Here is a 26,580-nt window from a genome sequence, read left to right as displayed (position 1 = left end):
TTAAATGACACAGTTCTCTGTTTTCCTTTATGACAAGCATGAATTAAGAACATTTCACTGACTTCAACCAAATATAACATCCTCCATATCCATCTTGAAGCTTATGCTTGAATTTCTGTCCTTTCCCCCTCATTGAACAGTATTCGTTTTGATTTAATAAAATAATGAATGCAAACATAAACCCTATTAAACTGTGCTTTCTTACTAGAGTACTAAGCTTAAATAGGATTTTTAGTACAAATAAAACTGAACTTCTAAGTTTTTTAAGTACACAATAAAACAATTGTTGTTGTAGCATAACTTTTGGCCTTTAGGACGGATAGATTTAAATTGGACTTTTATCAGATTTTGAGTTTTACCTTTGGCACTGTTCCCTGAAATGTTAAAATATTAGACAGTGTCAATTCATACATCACTCCTCACCGTTCTCTTGGTAATTTTAATTTTTGGAATTTGAATAGGTTAACAATGTTATCTTTCTTTTCTGCTATAATTTTTTTTTGGTTTATTCCTTAAAAGATACAGAAATCTTATTAGTAATTTCAAATGTCTTCGTAGTTGATATAGTCTGGTTATGTTTTTCAGACCTCAGGTATTATGGTGGAAAAGAACAGGTGAACAGAAAGCAAGAGATCCAGTCCATGTGAAATTTTTTTATTAGAAAGGGAAACAAATTAATATGGAACAGGAAGAGGTGATATAATTAAGGACATGTTTCGGAAGAGTGAAAAGGAATGAATAGATGAGTCCATAGCTGGTGGTGTTAAATACTAATTTTTGCCTTCCTAGGAGATTTAGAAGCAGAAGAGGTGTGACTGTGGAATTTTTGTTAGCTGTGTAGCAGTAAGTGGGGGTGTAAGGAGATTGTGGTCTCGTTACAGGGACTGAGGCAGGGACAGTGTTCTTCCTGTCTGCACGGTATTTCCAGTGCCTGGCCCTGGGCGGGCACCTGTGACAAACGGCATGAGTCTTAGTTTTTGGTGAGTGCCTACACGAGTCAGTGAATGGGCTGTTAGGCACTGCCACACATTGAATTTATTCTGGACACAACCCCTTTGAGACAGGCATATCGTGGCAGAGAGAATGGCTCACAAGGATTTGCAAAAAGTACTGTTAGAAAAAGTTGAGGGAAGGATAAATTTTAGAAGAAGTTAAGAGATGTGTGGTTATAGGCTACAGAGATGCCCTGTTTGTGTCCTAACCTTTTTATATTTTTAACAATGCAATTAGTAAAGGCAGTGAAGGAACTGGAAAAGGCAAGTCTCTTTCTAGTCAAGTGTTAGAATTTCACTAAGGCCAAGGCCAAGTAGGGCTGCAAAAACAAAACTTCTCAGGGGTATCTTTACTTACATGCTTCTCTTAATTTAACTTGATCTATTTAAAAATTTTAATTTGCATGTACATTAATTAACAGATATTTGTAATTTTACATATATGAAGGCACTTAAAAATAAAACTAACATTTACTTCATCTAAAGGCAATACAATTGATTTAAGACCAGATACAAAACGTGTGAGATCAGATCAGTAGTGGTGGTGGAATCTATTGATGGTCTGTCTTCATATTTTTTTCTGAAGTTGTTCCTTTGCTCTGAGTGGTCATACTGTGCTGCTGAAAAAGTTAGAATCTGCTCATGTTGACCTAATACATCTCCTCCGTTCTGTAAGAAATTGTTTAAAAAGTTTAAGAGGCTTATAATATTTGACACATGTATGTTTTTGTAGTGAATAATTTATTGTTACTTAGAACTGAAGTTTAATGCTGCCTCATAAATGTTACAACCACTTCAGCTTGTCCTTTGAACATCCTCTTTAATCTTAAAAGATATTCCCCCTTAGTGTTTCTTTTTTGATCACTTTATAAAATCCTGCTTTACTTAGACCTTTTTGTATGTGAAGTATTTCTAATGGCATTTTAGATTATGCTGTTTGTGTCCTAGCCTTTTTATATTATTAAAGATGCAGAGTCCTTTTGAAGCCTCTTTGTTAGGACTCCCTATTCAATAGATGGCACCTTTCCTTTACCTTTATTCTCCCTGTAGGATATGGCATGTAGCCTCATTCTAGACACATTAGAAGTATTATGAGGTCATATTCTATCAGGCTTATTATCATGCTTTTTTCCACCAAATACACATTGCACACTGGTAAACGTAGCATTTCACTTCAGTTTCAACACATAACTAATCCTGTCCTGGTTTTATCCTTTGCTTTCCTTTTTCATAGTTCTTGGTGTAAGCTTATGTTATTACCCATGGTTTATTTTAGAAAAACCACTTTCCAAATTGCCTTGCCATTTTATTAGAGATCTTTTATTGTATTTAATGTCAAATAGCTGCTTCTTTTCTTGACAATGAAATACTTGAATTATATTTGAACTTGGAGCATGGTTTTACAAAATGTTACTAATGAGACCATAGACATAGATCTCCTGCCTGTACAGTTTGGTTAATTTCATTTAGACAACCATGAAATACATCCATATAAATTACTTCCCGGTCATCTTTCAGGTGCTTACCATTGAGAGATGGTAAAGATCCTAATTGTCTTTGTGGTACACAGAGTTTCAGGTGGCCCCGAGATCCTGCTCTAGGTGTTGACAGCCTTGTACAGTCCCTCCTCCTTGAGTGTGGGCAGGACCTGTGAGTGGCTTCTAACCAATAGAATATGGCAATGGTGATGGGCTGTCACTTCCATGAATACATTACGGTACATAAGACTCTGCCCTGCTGGCAGCCTGGCTCTAGAGGCTTTTGCTGTCTCTTCCTTGCTGGCTTGAAGAAGCTGGCTGCCGTGAATCCCATATCCAGAAGGAATGGAAGCTGCCGACGACCGTGACAATGGGGAAGCAGATTCTTCCCTCATTGAGTATCCGGATGAGAACCCAGCTCTGGGCAAACCCTGATTGCAGTCTTGTGTGGCCTTAAGCAGAGGACTGAGCTCGGCTGCACCTGCACTTCCGACCCACAGAAACTATGAGAAAATGTATGTGTTGTTTAAAGCTGTTATGTCTGTGGTAATTGGTTATGCAGCAATAGATGACTGATACAGTTTTTATCCTCATTTTAGAAAATGATACAGTCTATATATGATACACGCTCTTTGTAAAAACCTCAGTGTAGAACTATGAAGGGTAAAAAGAGTCCTTCCCTCCATGTTCTTGCTTCACTTCCCTCACGAGAGGTAGTTGGCATCAACAATTTGGTGTGTATCATTCCATAGTACACACATACCCACACGTATGTAATTAAAAATTATAAGTTGGCTTGTACTACATGTAGTGTTCTTTTGTCACTTAACTGTGTCTTAATCCTGTGTCATGTAACCTGTGTAATCTTTTTCATCACAGATAATAATCCATAGCGTAGATTTACTGTAACTTACACATCTCGTTGCTTTTGATTCTTTAGTGTTAAAAGAATGCCTTAGTTAACATCCTGGTACATACATCATCATGCGCCTGTGTGTGTTTGGGCTATTAGTGATGCTGTAACTGGGCACAGTAAAACATTTAATGGGTGAGCTGTTGGTGGGATTATTTGTAGGTTCAACATCTTGTGCAATGGTAACAAAAATGTATGGGCTAGTATGGAATGATCTCTAAGATGTATAAAGTTCAAAAGAAGTACATAAAAGTGTAGTAAGCTTCCATTCATGTGTGTGTGTGTGTATTTTAAAGAGGATATATGGATACGTATGGGTACGTGTGCATGGAATATTTCTGGGTGCCACATATGAAACTGTTTTACCTTTAGGGAGTGGGAGTAATTCAGAACTTTTTTGTACACATGTCTATGTTATTTTTAATAATCACACATTTTTTGATAGATGGTGTCAAGTTGCCTTCCAAAATACTACCTTATTAAAATGTTGGACATACACACTATTTACAGTACTGATGCACATTAATAAATCTAACCATATATAGCAAATATACATATTTAAACATAAGAATGAAATTTTCCCAATAAACAATCTCAGTGTTTGTGGATTTCACTTGTATTTCTAGTTCGTTAAAATAGGAACCAAGTGAGGCAAGTTGTACGTTTGTGGAGCACCTACTGTATGCTAAATATTCTTCTAGAAATCTTTTGTAAGTTATCTGATTTCATCCTCTCTGTAATTCTGTGAGGTTGACAAAATGGCCCTTTGTATTAATTGATGAGGTAACAGCTTCAGTAAGGTCAATAAACTTTCCCAGTGATGGATTCAGTATTGGAATCTAGGTCTTTGTGATTCCAGACCCCATATTCTTTCTGGTGTTCCATGTAGGCATGAGTACTTTATGCAGCAAATACGGAAACTTCACTATAATCCATTTTTTCTCCACTTGAGCTGTGTTCGCAATCTTGGCCGACTATACCTTTGTTCTTGGTTATTTCTAGGTTGAGCTGAAATGAGGCAGTTTGCCTTTGCTCAAATATCACTTGGGACACTTGGCAACCCTGTGTCCTCAGGCAAGTTACTTACTTTCTCTAAACCCCAGTTTTGTCTCGTGTAAGTTGGAGATGGGGGTAGTACTAACGTCAGAGTCGTGTGGGTGAAGTGAATACTGCATGTCGAGCTTCTGACACGGGAGCTATGAAAGCGTTGGCTGTTGCTAACGCCATCATCAATGGTGTGGGGATGGTTACTTTAACAGGCCGCACAGGGGCTTGCTTGTTAGAGTGACTGCTCTTTTGCTTCTCTCATTATCTAATCTTCCCAAAGGGTATTGTCTTAAGATCCGTTGGTCATTAATTATTTTCAGTTCCTAAAAGTCATTCTGTGTTCCTGAGAGAAAGAAATTAATGGCTATGCAGAAAAGTTCTGATTGTAAGTATGAATCCTGCACACTCTCAGAATAAAGAGAGGTAATAGTATTTTAGAAGAGGCTTTTGGGAGTTCCTGCACACTCTCAGAATAAAGAGAGGTAGTAGTATTTTAGAAGAGGCTTTTGGGAGTTCCTGCACACTCTCAGAATAAAGAGAGGTAATAGTATTTTAGAAGAGGCTTTTGGGAGTTCCTTGGTGGTCCGGTGGTTAGGACGCAGTGTGTCCACTGCCAGGGCCCCGGGTTCAATCCCTGGTCAGGAAACTGAGATCTTGAAAGCCACGCAGCGCGGCCAAAGAAATAAAAAAATAAAGTAAAAATAAAATAAAAGAGGTTTTGAATCTGTCTTTATTTAGATAACTCAGCAAGCCCCCTTTTCCAGGATAGAGGGAACACAGTGTGGCTGGCCCTGTTTTTAAACATTTTATCACAGCGTGTATTAGAAGCTGCCTAAGTGACATTAGACTTCAGTTCTTGTCGTCTCTATGTGCTTTTTTCTGTGCATTATCCCAAAGACAGACACAAAGATAATAGATTTTATTCTTGTCCTCCTGTTCTGTGAAAAATGTTTTGAAGCTTCTTTTTAATGTCTTGTAATTATTTTTATAACTTTTTAGTCAAGTATGATGTGGTCTGGTAGCTTATCACCAGAGTGTAGTTAGGTTCTGGAATAGGGGAAGATGAAAAATAATGATGTAATACCCCTTATTATTTCTACTGGAAACTTTGGTTAAGAGTTACGAGTTAGGAGAAAGCAAAGAGGAGAGATGTGGAATCAGTGCCGACCTTTAAACACTGCTTCACGGTGGAGGAGAGACAATGCTGCTTATTTTCGAGGACTTCACTGCTGAAAAAGAAGGCAGCAGTTGTTTACATTTCCTCAGATGCCACTTTATAAAGAGTCATCATCCAGATTGCTTAAGAATTCTAGGAGCATGCAAGCAGAATTATTATCTATTATCTATTACTTTTACCATATTAGATTTAGGTTAACTTTATATAAATTAAAGTTTTATCTTTTGATTTATGTTGTGTCCTTCAAATAAAAAATATGTTCATACCTTTAAGAAAGGACTTGGAGAATAATTATCCTATTTTAAATGAGTATAGAGGACTATAATTTCTGCATCTTGCTTTAATGAGATCTTTCCATGGGTTATTTGATGCCAGATTTTAGTTTGGAATGAAGAATCTAATTATAGTCCTGCCCTTATGGAAAATATGATTTGCTTTACAATGAGCCTCTTTATGATGTGGTTTTCCAGGAATGCATTGTGGTGAAGAGCTGAGACTGTGTCCTTTAAAAATGTCTCCCAGTACAGCCAGTGTTTCATGTGCTGGTGCAGTTTAAGAACATCGCCAGCAGATGGTGACCAAGTATAATGAAAAAATGTACTTATGGTTGAGTATGTTGATCTGTGTGAAAAAACATTTTTCACTTTAAAAATTGATTTAATTTTTAGTCTGTATACTCAAACAACTATAGTAGATAGAATCTTTCAAATTTGTTAAACTCCATTTCTATATGTAAATGGCACTGACCTATAAATAGCCCCTGCTTCTAAATTGTTGGATGAATTTATAGGGGAGCTTATCATTACCTTTCCTTCCTGGGGTTTCTTTATGTCCATTGGCATAAATAATTATGGTTAGGGTTACACATAGTAAAACATCCTTAAATATTATTCACAAAAAAGTACATTCATTTTATTTAAGAATTGCCCTGTTGATTAGGCAAAGATACATTCTGCAGTCGTACATTACATATTTTCATTCCATACGTATACTGCATATATTCTGCAGCAGTATAATACAACATCCCACAGTGGTGGGAATGTTCTGCAGCCGTGCTGTGCAGTATCGCAGCCACTATTCACATGTGACTGCTGAGCACTTGCATTGTGGCTACTGTGGCTGAGGAATTGAATTTTGGGTTTTAATTAGTTCAAGTAGCCATATGTGATTAGGGGCTACCAAGTGGGGCTTGGAGTTCTAGACCTGGGTCTTCCTGCCAGGTGGAGAGCTGCTCTCTAGGTGGGCAGTGGGAGGTGGGTGTTGGTGCATCTAAACTGCCTCTGCCCCCGGGAGAGACCTGTGCTGTGTGCTTACTGCACTTCGTGGGTATCTCCCTTCTTTGGTGAGGATCACCCGTGATCAGTATCTGGTAGCTTCCTGTTGGTCAGTCTAAGGTTTAAGAGGACCTCTCCCCAACAAGTCTTTTTGGAAGAAAGAAAAATTAATCATTTTTCTTAAATTAATGAAAGAAAAGGCAGTCTTTTTCATCATTGTGTTTGGAGAGAACGTTTAGTGAGGAACAAATGTGATTAACTTGGTCTTTTTGCCAGAATGGACACTTGTTAGGTAGACGTTTAACCTTGAGCTCTGGGGGTAAGACTGCTTCATAAACAAGGGATGGAAACTTTCTTAGGATCCTCAGTAGAACAGTATGATTCACACACTCATGGGACCACTTAGCTGCTCATTAATTTTCAACAGTGATGTGCTAATTAAATATCATTCTTAAGTATTTACCAAGGCAAGGCCAAGTGACAACAATTTGTAACTGAGATGGAATAGCTTTGAAAATAATGGCCTTGCATTTCTTTTAGGCTTTTTTTTTTCATTGAGTCAGATTTTTGACAAATTTAGTCACTTCTTCCTTTTTAAAATTTTTTAACGAGTGGGGCTTTGTAATAAGTATCTCTTTGTTTCACAAGCAAGTTTCTTTTTGTGAGATCATAATACTGAACAGTTTAGTTCTGATTGTTCTTTTAAACAAAAAAGGATGACAGGAAGCTTATATGTGTTGTAAAACTTAAAGGGAATTAAAATAAAATACTCTCTTGAGTGTTGATACTATTAAACCAGAGATGTATTAATAAACGTTGATTTAAATGAGTGACTTTTAAAGCTGGTTTTTAATTTTAAAATCAAATGTGTTATTTTAAAGTAGGAAATGGGGAAAAATACGAAGTCTTAAAATGTTTATGAATCTCTGGTCATTTTTTGGTTTTGTCAAGCTTCTCATTTATTTAAGATTTAGCTTTGTTTTTCTTTTTATTCCTAATAAAGTTCCCTTTGAAATATTAAAATAAATATGTTGTGGATCCGTGGAAGTTATTTTCATTTTCTTATTTTCAGTGTTATTTGATACTTTAGAGCAGTATTAATTTTTGCTAATTATTTTTATGTTTCATTGATATTTAGCAATACTGTAAGAAAACTATTCTGCAGATGGTATATAACAGTATTACTTGCTGCTCAGATGAATGCAAAGATGTGAAATATAAAGTTAGTTCTCATTTTAGTTTTCTGATTTATAAGGCAGTAGTTGTATTACTCTTAAAAAGTTTTACCTCTGCGAAACATAGCATGTATGTAAAAAGTGTATGAAAATGACAGGTACAGTTTAAAGAGCAGTTAGAAAGTAAACATCCCTATGCTGCTAACCCAGCCAAGAAATAGCACATCAGTACTCCAGGAGACCTTCGGCCGTGCTTCCTCCCCCTTGTCCTGAAAGACCAGCGCTCTGTATTTTGTAGGACAGCCCACAATAAGGCAGCTGGCTTCCATCAGAGGAAGTAAGCAAGATGGAAGCCAGAGTCTTTTTGTAAGGTAGTTTTCGAAGTGATAATCAATCACTTTTGCCAGATTCTGGTTATTAGAAGTAAGTCACTAGGTTCAGTCCACACTCAAGAAAAGGGCATTACACAAGGGATGTGGGGATAACTGGGGGGCATATTAGATATTGCCTAGCACAGGGGTCCCCAACCCCCAGGCTACGGACCGGTAACGGTCCGCAGCCTGTTAGGAACTGGGCCGCACAGCAGGAGGTGAGCGGCGGGCAAGCGAACGAAGCTTCATCTGCTGCTCCCCATTGGTCACATTATCACCTGAACCATTCCCCTCCCACCACCCTGTCCGTGGAAAAATTGCCCTCCACAAAACCAGTCCCTGGTGCCAAAAAGGTTGGGGACTGCTTCCCTAGCCCATACCTCGAACAAGTACTAAAAGTATAATAGAAAGGCATACAGCTAGAAAGAAATATAACTAGAGGGATTAAAATGGAATACAATGAAATAGTCAATGAACACAGTGTCTTCAATAAGTGGTGCTGGGAAAACTGGGGAAAAAAAACTGGGAAAAGCTGGGGAAAAAAAAATGGTACTGATGAACCTAGTGGCAGGGCAGGAATAAAGACATAGACATAGAGAATGAACATGAGAAAAAACAGGAACAAAGAAAGATGGGACAAATGTAAAACCAATAGCAAAATGGCAGAGTAAATAGAACCATATCAGTGATTACATTAAATGTAAATGGACTCAACACTCTAATTTAAAGGCAGCAGTTGTTAGACTGGATAAAAAAGCACGAACAAACTGTATGTTGTCTGTAAGAGACATACATATAAGGACAAGTAAATTAAAACTAAAAGGATGTAAAGAGATGTGTAATGGGAACAACAAACATAAGAAAGCTGGAATGGCCATATTAAATATCAGATAAAATAGACTTTAAGACAGGGAGAATTACCAGAGATGAATAGAATCATTTTGTAATGATATAGGGGTCAATTCATAAGCATGACGTAACAGTTATAAATGTGTATGCATCAAATAATAGAGCTTCAAAAATACATGTAGCAAAGGAACCTCCATACTGTTCTCCATAGTGGTTGTATCAATTTACATTCCTACCAACAGTACAGGAGGGTTCCCCTTTCACCACACTCTTTCCAGAATTTATTGTTTCTAGATTTTTTGATGATGGCCATTCTGACCAGTGTGAGGTGATACCTCATTGTAGTTTTGATTTGCATTTCTCTAATAATTAGTGATGTTGAGCATCTTTTCATGTGCCTTTTGGCCATCTGTATGTCTTCCTTGATGAAATGTCTATTTAGGTCTTCCACCCAGTTTTTTAACTGGATTGTTTGTTTTTTGATATTGAGCTCCATGAGCTGTTTGTATATTTTGGAGATTAATCCTTTGTCCGTTGTTTCATTTGCAAATATTTTCTCCCATTCTGAGCGTTGTCTTTTCGTCTTGTTTATGGTTTCCTTTGCTGTGCAAAAGGTTTGAAGTTTTATTAGGTTCCATTTGTTTATTTTTATTTCCATTACTCTAGGAGGTGGGTCAAAAAAGATCTTGCTGTGGTTTATGTCAAAGAATGCTTTTCCTTTGTTTTCCTCTAAGAGTTTTATAGTATCTGGTCTTATATTTAGGTCTTTAATCCATTTTGAGTTTATTTTTGTGTATGGTGTTAGGTGCTGTTCTAATTTCATTCTTTTACATGTAGCTGTGCAGTTTTCCCAGCACCACTTATTGAAGACACTGTCTTTTCTCCATTGTATGTTCTTGCTTCCTTTGTTGTAAATTAGGTGCCCATATGTGAGTGAGTTTATCTCTGGGCTTTCTATCCTGTTCCATTGATCTATATTTCTGTTTTTGTGCTAGTACCATACTGTCTTGATTACTGTAGCTTTGTAGTATAGTCTGAAGTTGGGGAGCCTGATTCCTCCAGCTCCATTAAAAATAGAACTATCATATGACCCAGCAATCCCACTACTGGGCATATATCTTGAGAAAACCATAATTCAAAAAGAGACATGTACCACAGTGTTCATTGCAGCACTATTTACAATAGCCAGGACATGGAAGCAACCTAAATATCCATTGACAGATGAATGGATAAAGAAGATGTGGCACATATATATAATGGAATATTACTCAGCCATAAAAAGAAACGGAATTGAGTTATTTGTAGTGAGGTAGATGGACCTAGAGTCTGTCATACAGGGTGAAGTAAGTCAGAAAGAGACAAACAAATACCATATGCTAACACATATATATGGAATCTAAAAAAAAAAATGGTACCGATGAACCTAGTGGCAGGGCAGGAATAAAGACATAGACATAGAGAATGAACATGAGGACATGGCGGGGGGAGGGGGAAGCTGGGGCGAAGTAAGAGCAGCATCGACATATATACACTACCGAATGTAAAATAGTTAGCTAGTGGGAAGCAGCAGCATAGCACAGGGAGATCAGCTTGGTGCTTTGCGATGACCTAGAAGGGTGGGATAGGGAGGGTGGGAGGGAGATCCAAGAGGGAGGAGATATGGGGATATATGTATGCATATGGCTGATTCACTTTGTTGTACAACAGAAACTAACACAGTATTGTGAAGCAGTTATACTCCAATAGAGATCTGTTTTAAAAAAAAATACATGTAGCAAAAAGTAAAAAGAGCTAAAGAGAGAAATAGACAAATCTACAGCCATTGTTGCGGACTTTAACATCCCTTTCTTAGGAATTATGGAGCAACGTGACCAAAGAATCAACAAGGATATGGAAGATTTGAACAATACTCTGAGCTACCTCAACCTAGTTGACATCTAAGAAATACCCCATCCAATAAGTGCACATTACACATTCTTCAAGTGCACATGGTATGTTCATCTGGATAAGTCATGTCTGGGTTGTAAAAGAAATTCAGTTGGTCTCAAAGGATGGACGTCACACAGAGCATGTTTTCTGATCTCATCGGAATTTAATAAGAAAGAAACAATTATAGTACATCCAGAAAAGCCGTCAAACGTTTATAAATTAAAAAAACTCGCCTCTAAATAACCTATTTGTCACGAAAGAAATCACGAGGGTTTATAGAAATTTTGAACCAAATGGTAAAGAAAATACAACATATCAAAATTTATGAGATGCAGCTTAGAGGGAAATACAGGGTTTTTAATGCTTGTGTCAGAAAAGAAGAAAAATCCAGAATCAGTGGTCACAGCTTCTCCCTTTGGAAGATGGAAGAATAAGAGCTGAGTGAATCCAATGTAAGCAGAATGAAGGAAATAAAATAGATAAGAGTGGAAATCAATGCAACAGGAAAACAATAAAGTCAGTGGAGGCAAACATTTTTTTTTTAAGTTAAATAAAATTGATAAATTCTAGTTAGACTCATGAAATAAAAAGAGAGAAATACATTGGTAAATATAAAAACCTGTAGAATGGTAATTCTGGTTTACAATTCCACTTTTTATTTTTTATAGGATTACAAAGGCAGTTGAATAAAAAGATATCCAACTATATGCTACCTACAAGGGGCTCACTTTAGATCTAAGGACACATCCAAGTTGAAAGTGAAAGGATGGAAAAGGTATTCCATGCAAATAGTAACCAAAAGAGGGCAGGAGTGGATTTGTATTATAAGAAATAGATTAAGTAATAACCTGTTACAAGAGACAAAGAATGAACTTATATAATGATAAAAGGGTCAATGAACCAGGAAGATATAACAGTTATAAACATACATGCACCAAACATCAGAAGTCTTAAATATATGAGTCAAACATCAACAGAATGGAGGGAGAAATAGCTCTACAACAGTGGTAAGAAAACTTCAGTACGACACATTCAGTGATGGTTAGAACAATCAGAAGATCATAAAGAAACAGAGGACTTGAACAACACTGCAGACCAATTTGACTAAACCGATATATAGAGAACATTCCATCCAACAGCAGTAGAATACATTTTTCTCAAGTGCACATGGAATATTCTCCAGGATAAAACCATTTGATAGTCCACAAAACCAGTTTTAATATATTTTAAAAGATTGAAATCATACAGAGTATCTTTGCTGATCAAAATATAGGGAAACTAGGAATCAATAGTAAAGCTGGAAAATTCATAAATATATGGAAATTAAATAACACACTCATAGTCAAGAAGTCAAAAAAGAAATCAAAAAGGAAATCAGAAAATATCTTGAGACAAATGAAAATGAAAACACAACATACCAAAACTTATGGGATGCAGTGAAAGCAGTGCTATGAGGGGAATTTATAGTTGTAAAATCTTACATTAAAAAAGAAAAATCTTGACATCAACAACCTACATTTACATCTTAAGGAACCTAGGAAAAGAACAAACCCTGAAGCTAGCAGAAGAAAGGAAATAAAACAGAAAATGGGAAAACATTAGAGAAAATCATGGAAACCACTAGAAAAAAAGACAACTGAAATCAGACATGAAAGAAGAGACATTACAACTGATTTTACAGAAATAAAAAGCATTATAAGTGAGTACAATGAGCAGTTGTAAACCAACACATTGGGTAACCTAGATGAAGTGGATAATTTCCTAGGAGCACAGCCTACCAAGACTGAATCATGAAGAAATAGAAAATCTATTTCTATTTCTAGAACAGACCTATAACTAGTAAGGAGATTAAAGCAGTATTCAAAAACCTTCCAACAAAGAAAAGCCTAGGACCAGATAGCTTCACTGGTGAATTCTGTCAAACATTTAAAGAATAGTTAACACCAATCCTCCTTAAACTCTTCCAAAATTGAAGAGGAGGGAATACTTTAAGATTCGTGGTATGAGGCCAGCATTACCATGATACCAAAGCCAGACAAAGACACTACAAGAAAACTACAAACCAATATTCCTGATGAGTATTGATGAAAAAACCCTGAGAAAAATACTAGCAAACAATTCAACATCACATTAAAAGGATTATACACCATGACAAAGTGGGATATATTCCTGGAATGCAAGGAAAATTTGACAAATGAAACAATCATTTTAGTACACCACATTAACAGAATGATGGGAAAGAAACACGTGATCATCTCAATTGATGCAGTAAAAGCATGTGACAGAATTTAACACCCTTTCATGATAAAAATACTTGACAAACTACGAATAGAAGGAAACTAACTCAAAATAATAAAGGCCGTATATGAAAAGCCCACAGCTAACAGCATACTTAAGAGTGAAAGCAAAAGTTTTACCTTTAAGAGCAGTAATAAGACAGGGATGCCCACTCTCATCACTTCTATTCAGCATAGTACTGGAAGTCCTAACCAGAGCAATGAGGCAAGAAAAAGAAAAGTCATCGAAATTGAAAAGAAAGAAGAAAAATGATCTCTGTTCACAAATGATATGATCTTATATACAGAAAACTAAATATTCCACAAAAAACTATTAGAACTAATAAATAAATTCAACAAAGTAGCAGGATACAAAACCAACAAATAAAAATCAGTCACAATTTTATACACTAACAGTGAACAATCTGAAAAGGAAATTAAGAAGACAGTTCCATTTACAACAGTGTCAAAAAGAATAAAATACTTAGGAATAAACTTGACCAAGGACTTGTACACTAAAAACACTACAAAATATTGTTGAGAGGAATTTAAAAAGACACCAATAAATGGAAAGACATGTGTTCATGGATTGGAAGACTTAATATTGTTACGATGTACAATACAACCCAAAGTGATATATTGAATAATATTGGGTTGGGTAACATGGGAAACCCGAATGAACATTTTGGCCAACACAATACAATCCCTATCAAAATTCCAGTGGCTTTTTTTTTCTTTTCAGAAAAGGAAAAATACTTCCTAAAAGTCATATGGAATCTCAAGTGACACTGAATAGCTAAAACAGTCTTGGAAGAGAAAAGCAAAACTGGAATTCTAACGTTTTCTAATTTCAAAACTTCCTACAATGCCACAGTAATCTAAACAGTGTCGTGGTATCCTCAAAGGATAGAGTGAGCTTTCTGCACCAGTGTGCAGTTTTAATCTTACCTCCCTTCTAGTAGCTAGCACCTCATAATGGAGACTAAAGAGGTGTGGAAAGAAGAAGAGGTAAAAAGTGGCTATAAAATTGTTAGAGTTGAAAAAAAAAACATCAGACATGTTACAACCATGTAAATATTTTTAATCTACTTTTCTATCATTATTATTTTGGATATAGCAAGGATAGATCTCCCAACCTAGGTATAGTAGTCTTCCTGTTTCTGGGAAACAAGGCTATTTTGCAGGACAGTCAATGCTGATGCTAGTCTAAGATACATGAAGGAAAGAGAGAACTGTACACAGCCCTACAGTTCACTTTCACATTTGGTGTTTGTGCTGGGAAACGTGGGAAGCTAGATCTGTTGCCAGTTTTATTTACTTTTTGTAATGAACATATTTTTTTTTTGCATTTTAAATAAAAAATAACTAGCAGTTTTTGAATTAAATAAGTTTCTTGCTTGGCTACACTGAGATGCTAAAAACACTTGGAGAGAGCACCAAAAATATATATAAGTCCACACACCTTTGGAGATTCTAGATGTTCTTTGTGCTCGGTATTTGTTGAAGCAAAGAGGAAATGTACCCAAACCAGCCTCTATACAAAGGACAGACACCACCGTAAATGTGAGTGTGCCCGTTAACACATAATACACTGACCAAATTTGGTAAGGGAGGCACCACAATTTGTCAGTAATAATGATAGAGAGGCCACGGTACTTAGGTACCTCTATGTAGCAATCAATAAAGCGTTTTTTTTTTTCCTTATGACTTCATGTTTTATGAAGATGATGCAAAGACTATTGGGAATAATCTTTAACAAACTATAGAAGGGGTGTAGTCTGCTCTGATATCAGTCTGTGGTTCCTCTTCACAAAGCTCCTTTAGGAGAGAGACTCTGTCTTGCTCACAATTATATTCCTAAGGCCTGTCACTGTACCATGGAGCACAGTTAATAACTCAGTTATTTGTTAAATGAATATGAATGAATGAACAAATTAATGATTGGATAAATTAATAAAAAAGTCTGGTACTGGCATAAAGACAGACATATAGGCTAATAGATTAGAATAGAGAGCCCAGAGATAAGCCCTTGCATATATGGTCAAATGATTTTTGACAGGGGTGCCAAGACCATTCAATAGGAAAAGGACAGTCTTTTCAACAAATGGTGTAGCAAAACTGGATATTCACCTGCAAAAGAATGAAGTTGGACTCTTACTTTTTACTATATATAAAAATTAATGCAAAATTGATCAAATACCTAAAGGTAAAAGCTACAACTACAGAACTCTTAAAATATCGGGGGAAAGCTTCATGACGATGGATTTGGCATTGATTTATTGGATATGATACCAAAAGCACAAGCAACAACCAAAAAAATCTGTAGATAAATTGGACCATGTCAAAATTAAAAACTTTTGTGCATCAAAGGACGCAATCAGCAGAGTGAAAAGGCAACCCATGGAATGGGAGAAAATATTTGCGAATCACCTACCTGAAAAAGGGTTAATATCCAGAGTATGTGAAGAACCCCACAATTCAACAACAACAAAAACAAACAACTTGATTAAAAAGTGGGCAAAGGACTTGAATAGACATTTCTCCAAAAAAATGATCAGTAATCATTCTGGAAATGCAAGTCAAAACCATAATGAGATACCATCTATTAGGATGGCTATTATAAAACAAACAAACAAAACAAGTGTTTGGCAAGGATGTGGAGAAGTTGGACCCTTGTGTACTCTTGGTGGGAATGTAAAATAGTGTAGCTGTGGTTGAACACTGTCAGCAGCTCATCAAAAAAAATTAAAAATAAAATTACCATATCATACAGAAATCCCACTTCCGTGTATATATCCAAAATAATTGAAAACAGGGACCCAAACAGATATGTGTATAGCCTTGTACATAGCATCATTATTTTCAGTAGCCAAAAGATGGAAGCATCCCAAGTGTCCATCAATGGATGAATGCATAAAAATGTGGCATATAATACAATGGAATATTATTGAGCCTTAAAAAGGAAGGAAATTCTGACACATGTTACAACATGGGTGAACCTTGAAGATATTATGCTAAGACAGATAAGCCAGTCACAAAATGAAAAATACTGTATGATTCCACTTATATGAAGTATAAATTCATAGAGGCAGGAAGTAGAATGGTGTTTGCCAGGGGCTGAGAGGAGAGGAGAAAGGGAAGTTATTGTTTAATAGGTAGAGTGTTTCAGTCTTGGGAAGATGGAAAAACTAGAGATGGATGGTGATGGTGGTTGCACAGCACTGTGATTGTATTTCCAACCACTGAACTGAACACTTAAAAGTAGTTAAGATGGTAAATTTTATGTTCCATGTATTTTGCCACAGTTAAAAATTTAAAAATGGGAGAGAAAACACAAATTAGCAATGTCAGGAATGAATGAAAGAGGATGCTCCACACAGATCCTACAGACATTCAGAATATGATGAGGTAGGAATTCCCTCGTGGTCCAGTGGTTAGGACTCCTCACTTTCACTGCTAGGGGCCCAGGGTTCGATCCCTGGTCAGGGAAGTAAGATCCTGCAAGCATGTGGCATGGCCAAAAAAAAAAAAAAAAGTATAATGAGGCTATTATAAACAACTTTGTATCAGTGAAAATTTGGATGAAATAGAAGAATTCCTTAAAAGACAAGAAGAAATGGGGAATCTGAGTATCCCTATAGTTAACCAAAGAAATTTATTTTATAATTAACTACCTTCCTATAAAGAAATCTGTAAGCCCAGACGGCTTCCTTGGTGAATTCTATTAGGCTTTTATGGAAGAAGTGATATCACCCTACATAAATTTTTTTCAGGAAATAGAGAAAGAGGGAATGCTTCCCAACTCACTTTGTTAAGTCTGTATTACTTTGTTTTCAAAAGAAGACGGACATTCCCAGAATGTAAAACTACATACCAATATTCCTGCATGAATATAGATTTTAAAATTCTTAATTAACATATTGTATCCAGAAAATATACAAAGGGTATTATATCATGAATAGATGGTGCTCCCCACGTATAGAGAAAATATTCTAAATACATATATCTGATAAATGACTTGTGTCTAGAGTATGTGCAACTCAAGGAAAAGTAGACAACAACCCAATTAATGTGCAAAAGATTTTACAGACACTTCACAAAATGTATATATAAATAAATGGCTAATGTACACACATGAAAAGATGGACAACATCATCCTTTATCAGGGAAATGAAAATTATAAAGCACAATGTGATACCACTATACACCCATTAGAATGGCTAAAATGATAAAGACAGAAAACCAAGTATGGTGACAATGAGATGAAACTGGAAGTCTCATACAGCGTTAATGGGAATATAAAGTGGCACCACCACTTTGGAAAACAGTTTACCAATTTCTTACAAAGTTTTAGATAATTTACCGTTTGACCTCACAATTCTATTCCTACATGTCAAGAGAAATGAAAATGTATGTCCACATAAATTCTTGAATGTCCATAGCAGCTTTATTCATAATAGCCAAATGTGGAGATAATTGTCCATCAGTACATGACTCAGAAAGGAAATTAAGGTTCATGCATATAATGGAATACTTCTAATCAATAAAAAGAAATGAACTTTGATACATGCAACAACTTGGCTAAATCTCTCTTCCTTAGTGAGAGGAGCCAGACATAAAAAGTGCATTCTGGGGCTTCCCTGGTGGCGCAGTGGTTGGGAGTCTGCCTGCTGATGCAGGGGACGCGGGTTCGTGCCCCGGTCCAGGAAGATCCCACATGCTGTGGAGCGGCTGGGCCCGTGAGCCACGGCCGCTGAGCCTGCGCGTCCGGAGCCTGTGCTCCGCAACGGGAGAGACCACAACAGTGAGAGGCCCGCATAACGCAAAAAAAAAAAAAAAAAAAATTCTGTTTGATTCCGTATATAAGAGATTCTGCAAAATGCAGGTTGCCTGGGTTTGTGGGAGGGAGTAGATTGATTGCCAAGGAGGCCAAGAGAACTGAGTGTGATGGAAAGAATCTGTATCTTCATTGTGTTGGTTACACAGGTATATACATTTGTCAAAACTCTACATTTTAAATGGGTATGGCTTTACGGTACATAAATTATACCTCAGTAAACCTAATAAAAATCGTATCTAGGTGTAGGTGAGACTTTCCTGGTGTGGCTTCTTCCATTGTAAACACCTGTGAACTAAAGTCATAAGTTACCTCCCCTGACCACTACCCCTAACGTACCCCCCACTTCCCAGTGGTGAGAGAGGGACTGGAGAATTCCCATTTAAAAAACAGGGAAAATGGGAGACACAAACCAATGACAGACAGTTCTATAGAAATTCTGAAATCTAACAGTTGTTGGTTGCCAGTTTCTTTCTTTCTTTTTTTTTTAATGGTACGCGGGCCTTTCACTATTGCGGCCTCTCCTGTTGCTGAGCCCAGGCTCTGGACGTGCAGGCTCAGTGGCCATGGCTCACGGGCCCAGCCGCTCCGCGGCATGTGGGATCCTCCCGGACCGGGCAACGAACCCGTGTCCCTTGCATCGGCAGGTGGACTCTCAACCACTGCGCCACCAGGGAAGCCCTGTTGCCAGTTTCTTGATTAGGGCTTAGTGCTGCTTCCTGGAAGTGTTCTTCATGGTTCTCTGCTCTGTCTTTTGAGTTCTTGACTTTTCCTTCTGAATTATCTTTTTTTTTTTCTTTTTAACAGAAGCAATGATTTGTTTTAAGCTGAGTAGTTTTCTTAGCCTGCCTCCTGTTTATAGGAATTTGGGGAACCAAATGCCTCTTTTCACTTTTTTTTTTTTAATTTTTAAAAATTATTTTTGGTTGCATTGGGTCTTCATTGCTGCGCGTGGGCTTTCTCTAGTTGCGGCGAGCGGGGGCTACTCTTCATTGCGGTGCGCGGGCTTCTCATTGCAGTGGCTTCTCTTGTTGCAGAGCATGGGCTGTAGAGTGTGCAGGCTTCAGTAGTTGTAGCACGTGGGCTCAGTAGTTGTGGCGCACGGGCTTAGTTGCTCTGCGGCATGTGGGATCTTCCCGGACCAGGGATCAAACCCGTGTCCCCTGCATTGGCAGGCGGATTCTTCACCACTGCGCCACCAGGGAAGTCCCCCTCTTTTCACTTTGAACTCTGTCCTTTCATACGACGAGTCTAGTTCCTTGGCTTTGAGACCATGTCTGTGTTCCTTGCCTTTCCCGGGCACAAAGCTTCTTATAAGCCAGAGCTTTCCGAACTGGTCACCAGCACTGATTTTCAGCTTCTTCTCAAGAACAAGGAACTCCATCCCTGCTTCTGGTTTCTTGATGAGTTTGACTTTGTCCTTCTACTTAGAGGAACTTTGATTCTCTCCTACTTGTCCAGAGTCATACTTCCTGCTCTTTCTAGCTGTCTCTGAAACCAGAGCCTGGCAGACCTTCAGTTCCTGTCCTTTTTATGACATTACATTTTAAAAAATTAAAGTATAGTTGATTTATGATATTATATTAATTTCAGGCATACTACTAGTGATTCGGTATTTTTATAGATTATATTCCATTTAAAGTTATTATAAAATATTGGCTGTATTCCCTGTGCTGTACAATATATCCTTGTATCTTATTTATTTTATACATAGTAGTTTGTACCTCTTAATCCCCTCCTCCTACCTTGTCCCTCCCCCCACCCCTCTTGCTACTGGTAACAATTAGCTTGTGAGTCTGTTTCTGTTTTGTTATATTTGTTTGCTTTATTTTTTAGATTTCACATATAAATGATAACATTCAGTGTTTGCTTTTCTCTGTCTGACTTATTTCATTTAGCATAATACATTTTAGGTCCATCCATTTTGTTGCAAAGGGCAAAATTTTATTCCTTTTTACGGCTGGGTAGTATTCCATTGTACATATGTGCCATACCTTCATCCATTCATCTGTTGATGGACACCTAGGTTGCTTCCATGTCTTGGCTACTGTAAATAGTGCTGCTGTGAACATTGGGGTGCATGTATCTTTTTGAATTAGTGTTTTCATTTTCTTTGCATATATACCCAGGAGTGGAATTGCTGGATCATATGGTAGTTCTATTTTTAGTTTTTTGAGGACCATCCTTACTGTTTTCCATAGTGGCTCCACCAATCTACATACCCACTAACAGGGTGCTAGGTTTTCCTTTTTTCCATATCCTCACCAACATTTATTTGTGGTCTTTTTGACAATAGCATGGCATTACATTTTTGGGGTTTTTTTTGGGCAATGCATTTCTGTCCGAGCAAAAGAGATGTTCTCGGTTATTCCTTTAGGTTTTTCTCCAATGCAGTCTTGATTGGCATTGTCAGTACTATTTCTTTAATTATTAATTTCCCAGTTTCTGTTTTATTTATGCCTTCTGGAATTCATATTATTTTGATGTGAGAGATTTTGAATTTATCTCCCTTATCTGTTGCATTTTTATTTATCATATTCATCCCTTAATTTTTTGTGTGTTCTCAGAATATTTCTTGAAGTAGTTTTCTAATTTGCTGATTTGATTTTATGCTATATTTTATCTGCCATTCTCTTTTTACATTGTGGTTTTAAAATTTGGTAATCATGTTTTTCATTTTTAAGCACATTTTTATGATCACAGATTGTTTATTTCCTTTTTATATCTGAAATGTCTACTTGAATCACATTGAGGACACAAATTAAAAAGACATTTTAGAAATTTTCCATATGTATAAGTTTCTTTCGCAGGAAGAAATTCAGTCAGTCTTTTTTTAGGCTTTTAAAGCTTATTATATGTCTCATTACTTATCTCTTTATTTTCATAGTGACAAGTCTATGTTTCTGTAGTATTTGGAATCAGCAAAGATGCTGGGAGAATGTTTCTGGATTGTCGTTGAAATATTTTAGCATCAGGAAAAAGTGAAAGGGAAAAACTTACATTTCCTCTAGTTTTACTCCTCAGGAGGAGGAAGAAGGCACGTGCCCGTCAGGGAATCTTTCTCATACACTGAGACCCTGCTTTCTGGGCTAGCTTGGCACCCACACGTGAATGAGCTGCAGTCCCTCCTCCTCATTGGCACAAGCTCCATAGTCCTGACCTCGCTGTAATCGTTTCCCCCGTACCAACTGTAGGCTGTCTTTATAAGCATCATGGCGTGCTATTTGTCCTCTGTGGCAGGCAGCACCTTCTGTTCTTCCTAAAGGATAACACAGGGTTAAGCCTTGCCCCCTGCCCTCTGTCTCCCTGTTCACCCTGACCTCCAGCCCCATCACTGCGAATCTGAGCCGTCTTTGTGCCTCCTTAGAGTTCCAGTTAATTGTGTTTCCAGCTGGAGCCATTATCAGTGGCAAGAGATGAAACTTCTGTGCTTAATGCCCTGTGCTTCTTGTGCCAGCTGGATTTTAGCAATGATACTGACCTCCTTCTTTAGTTGGCTCAACTGCCTTCACAAGAAGCTGACTTCAGCAATGCCTCTGCTTTACTTGGCCTGCACTGGAGCATGTTTCAGGGGAAATAGAATGAATTTAGTTTTGGGCATGTTGAATTGGAGGTAGGGCTCTTCAGTTTGTATTTGCAATGGGGTTGTAGGCCAAGAGAGCAGTTTGGGCTGGAGATGTAGATTGGTAATCAGAGCTTCTCCTTATTATTGGAAAAAACTAATAGTATATTGGATTGACCAGGGAAAGCACATAAAAGGAAAATAAATATGGTTAGACACAGAACCCCAGGGATTATAGCATGTATGAGATGGGCAGAGAAAGAAAAGCTAGTGAAAAAGCTGAGAAGGAGATTTCTAAAGGACCGGATAGGAACCGGGAAAGAATGGTTCTGTGGAGCCAATAAATGTGGCATCTTTAAAGCACCACCCCTCATGTTTTAGTGAGAGCAGCCAAGGTAAGAACAGATCATGGCTCATTTGCTTGAGCATCTAGGAGATCAATGCTGACTTTTCAGGATGTGTGGAAGTCAGATTGGAGTCGATTGGAAAGGCCATGGCAGGATAGGACATAGGTTCAATAACTCATTTTGAAAATTTGCTAAGAACGGAAGGAGGTAGGATCGGTACAGAAGACAGCTACATGTGACTTAAAAGGATGTGTTGTTTTATGTATGCACCCTGTATAATAAATAGATAAATGTTTCAGTCCTCTTTTTTATTAATATTTTCTATGAGAATTACTTTTAATATTTAAGCATTTTTCAATTTTTAAGTATCGCTCCTTTTATGATTGTTTAATCTATTCTTAAAGAAGAACAGGCCACTACTTAGTATGATATATCAGGGTGTCTCTTCCCACATACTAAGTTTTAAATGCTTTATATCAGCTCAAGCACACTGGCTGATGAGATTATTCTCAAAATATTACTTTATCTCCTTTTCTCATTTATTTTTAAGTATTTGGATATCTGGACTACTGAGTAGGGGTATAAAAAAATCCACAGCTCTCTTTAAAACAACTTTTTCAGACATTCTAAATTACTTAGTAACTAGTCTAAGGAATGTTATTCTGTCAGTGTTAACTACCAAAAAACACCTTAATTTTAATCTTGTCTTTTTGAACTACTGTTCTGTCTTTTGAGAATACTTCGTATGACCCACAACTTGTGAAGGAAATCCTGATATGGCTAGTGGTTGAAAGTCAGTGGCTTTAATTAATTAAATAATGGTTAGTTTTCATTTTGTGTCTCTTGAAGTAACCATTCAGAGAATAGATATTTGTAATCACGGAACTTCCATTGAAATAGCTCGAATAGAAATATATGGGAGAGAAGTGGACATGAAGGGAAGTCGAATATTTTCTTAGGAAACTAGATTCCCTAGGATAATGGATAAAGTAATTTATCCATTATCCCTGGTAATATAAAAATATGGCAGTACAGGAAGATGACTGCACCAAGTGCCATCCACATAATCCAGTTAAAGAGTTAACAATATCACATTGTATGTGTATACCACTTTTGCTCTATCCATTTCTCTGTTAATGGATGCTTGGGTTGTTTCCATATCTTCAGCATACTGCCTAGTTAACAATATAGTATTGTGCTCTTCAAAATTTGTTAGAAGGATAGACCTTATATTAAGTGTTCTTAAAACAAAACAAAAACAAAAACAAAGGGTCACAGGGAAACTCTGGGAAGTATTGGATATGTCTGTTACCTTGATTGTGGTGATGGTATCACAGGTGTTTGCGTATGTTCAAACTCATCAAATTGCACACAATAAATATGTTCAGTTCTTTGTATGTCAATTATACCTCAATAGAGCTCTTTTTTAAAAAAGAAAAAAATATATGGGAGACTCTAGGCTAAAGTAGAATATTGAGAATGGCATTTTTTGTACTATATTTTATATTGGAGAAAAATCTTTTTGTTCTAATTCATCTGGAAGCTTAAACTATTTTCCTATTTATGCTCTACTTATGTTTTACCTAAATTAACATGGCATATTTTTAAATTTAGGACTTTGATTTATCTGTGGTTTCTGAGATGGCTTCAAATTAATTCAGACTTTCAGCTATGTGAAAGTTTTGTATTTTATATATTTTAAGACTTCATCATGATGTGAAACATGAATCCAACAAAACTTGCTAACCTTTTAAAACAATTATCTTCTCTGAGAATGTATGCTTCAATTTTTCTCTTCCTACACGTAGGAAAAGGGGAAATACATGTGGTTTATTGTAGTCCCACTTAACAATAGCATTTGTTTGTAAGCAAGCATGTGGCATTTAGGTGACATTTTATTTATAGTTTAATAAATACAAATGGTTATTATTCGTGTTTCTTTTTTCTTTGCTATTGAAACGTCATTGTTAATATAAACAGTCATCTCATTTCCAAAAAAAAAAAATATTGTAATCCTAGATTTGAATACCCCTGTGTCCTCTGAATTCCCCCAATTCTGACTGTGACTGTTTTGGTCTCTTAATAGGGAACAATGCATTGCAAAGCTCCAAACCAGATCACAGTCTATGAGTCCAACCTACAGAGAAGATGGGCAGATTATTACCCCAAGGAGTTGTGTAAGATCATATTCTACTTTTGTTTTTTTGTTTGTTTGCTTCTTGTTTTAAAATATCTTCACATAGGGCTTCCCTGGTGGCGCAGTGGTTGGGAGTCCGCCTGCCGATGCAGGGGACACGGGTTCGTGCCCTGGCCTGGGAGGATCCCACATGCCGTGGAGCGGCTGGGCCCATGAGCCATGGCCGCTGAGCCTGCGCGTCCGGAGCCTGTGCTCCGTGGCGGGAGAGGCCACAACGGTGAGAGGCCCGCGTACCGCAAAAAAAAAAAAAACAACTCCACATACTTTTATTTATTTATTTATTTTTATTTTTTGTGGTACGTGGGCCTCTCACTGCTGTGGCCTCTCCCGTCGCGGAGCACAGGCTCCGGACGTGCAGGCTCAGCGGCCATGGCTCACGGGCCCAGCCGTTCCGCGGCATGTGGGATCCTCCCGGACGGGGGCACGAACCCGTGTCCCCTGCATCGGCAGGCGGACTCACAACCACTGCGCCACCAGGGAAGCCCTCCACATATTTTTAGTTTCATATTGTTAAATTCCAACGATTACTTACAAACAATAAAGTCTGAAGGTTTTGGTGAATATCCTGGTTTCAAAGAAAGTGGTGTATTTGGTATATTCCATAGCGTTCCTTCTGCTTTCTCAAAGATTCTGAGGCATCGTGTTAATCAGTCTATCATTTTTCCTGTGCATTGAAGAATAACTTTGAAAGGTTTGTTTTTTAGTTACTTTTCCCCTTTTACTCAGTATATGTCTAAAAATGATTAGACACACAATGGTCATAAACTTAAGAAATTGGGATTAGTTTGTAGTGAAGTAGGGAACACTGCCTTCCTGATGAAGGTGAACTGTTCCTATCTTGAAATATGAATACTTCTCTTGCATTTAACTACTTAATGTAGATTTGGTTTGACCATGGAGCTAATGAGCATTCCAGTCAGCTTGATAAAGAGAAGGGCTCTGCCTGCTTCCTACAGCATAACTCTGCTTGTCTTGGGTGATGAGACTTTTAGTTACAAGCAAGTCGAATGTGAAACATGACTGTTTTAGCACATTTGCTCTGAACATAACTCCTTCCATTTTCTCCAGTGATGGAGAGTTCCAGTTTGCAACTTTCATAAATATCTTAATATAAAGAGCAGCACATTTTAGATATTTGTGAATTTATTATTAATCATTATATTTACTCAAAATAAATAAGGGAGGTACATTTTAAAAGACATTCTCATTCACACACACACACACAAACATTCAAAAAGCAAGGGACCAACAGTAGAGGCAATAATGAATTTTCATGTAGTGTATATTAATAAACCCAACATCTTCTTCAATAGAAATCTGGAGATTCAGTAAAATATGAAGAACATCTTTTTTTCTTTTAAATTTTATTAATTTTTTTTATACAGCAGGTTCTTATTAGTCATCAGTTTTATACACATCAGTGTATACATGTCAATCCCAATTGCCCAATTCAGCACACCACTATCCCCACCCTGCCATGGCTTTCCCCCCTTGGTGTCCATACGTTTGTTCTCTACATCTGTGTCTGAAGAACATTTTAATGTATTTTTCATCACTTCAGATAATTTAAATGACCATAGATAAATAGATTTATTTGTTAGTAGTGAGGTTTTCTAAAAGCATGAAAATGCTATACCAACAAATTAAATTTAAATTTAAATAAAATAAAATATTTAGGCTGTACTGTAGGATATACATTATTATTTTACAGACTTACCTTTCTAAGTTTTTAGGGCTTTCAGATCATTGTCCATTTCTGGGTACAGATCTTTGGCTGTCCTCAGTTAATTATAATTTAATCTTGTTTGATAAGTTTGTAATATAATAAATTATATGGGAGGGAAAAGAGCATGGAATTTTATTTTATTTTTTTATAAATTTATTTATTTTTACTTATTTATTTTTGTGTGTTGGGTCTTCGTTGCTGCGCGCGGGCTTTCTCTAGTTGTGGCGAGCAGGGGCTACTCTTTATTGCGATGCGCAGGCTTCTCATTGTGGTGGCTTCTCTTGTTGCGGAGCGTGGGCTCTAGGTGCGCAGGCTCAGTAGTTGTGGCTCGCAGGCTCTAGAGCCCAAGCTCAGTAGTTGTGGCACACAGGCTTAGCTGCTCCGCGACATGTGGGATCTTCCCGGACCAGGGCTCAAACCCACGTCCCCT

At 37.2% G+C, this 26,580-nt stretch overlaps 1 protein-coding gene across 1 annotated transcript in view; it reads left to right on the top strand.

Moving 5' to 3' along the window:
- The window catches only part of CEP112 (centrosomal protein 112), a gene marked incomplete at its 3' end in the record, with an annotated part of 254,693 nt that overhangs the window by 11,991 nt on the left and 216,122 nt on the right, over positions 1-26,580 (top strand). Inside the window, exon 5 of the mRNA XM_079725522.1 lies at positions 24,314-24,404. Coding sequence (XP_079581648.1) covers positions 24,314-24,404 — 91 coding nt within the window. The remainder of the gene's footprint in view (positions 1-24,313; positions 24,405-26,580) is intronic.

This window comes from Hyperoodon ampullatus (assembly GCF_949752795.1).
Source record: "Hyperoodon ampullatus genome assembly, chromosome: 19".
NCBI classification, from domain to species: Eukaryota; Metazoa; Chordata; class Mammalia; order Artiodactyla; family Ziphiidae; genus Hyperoodon; species Hyperoodon ampullatus.
This window is presented reverse-complemented; position numbering and strand designations above follow the sequence as displayed.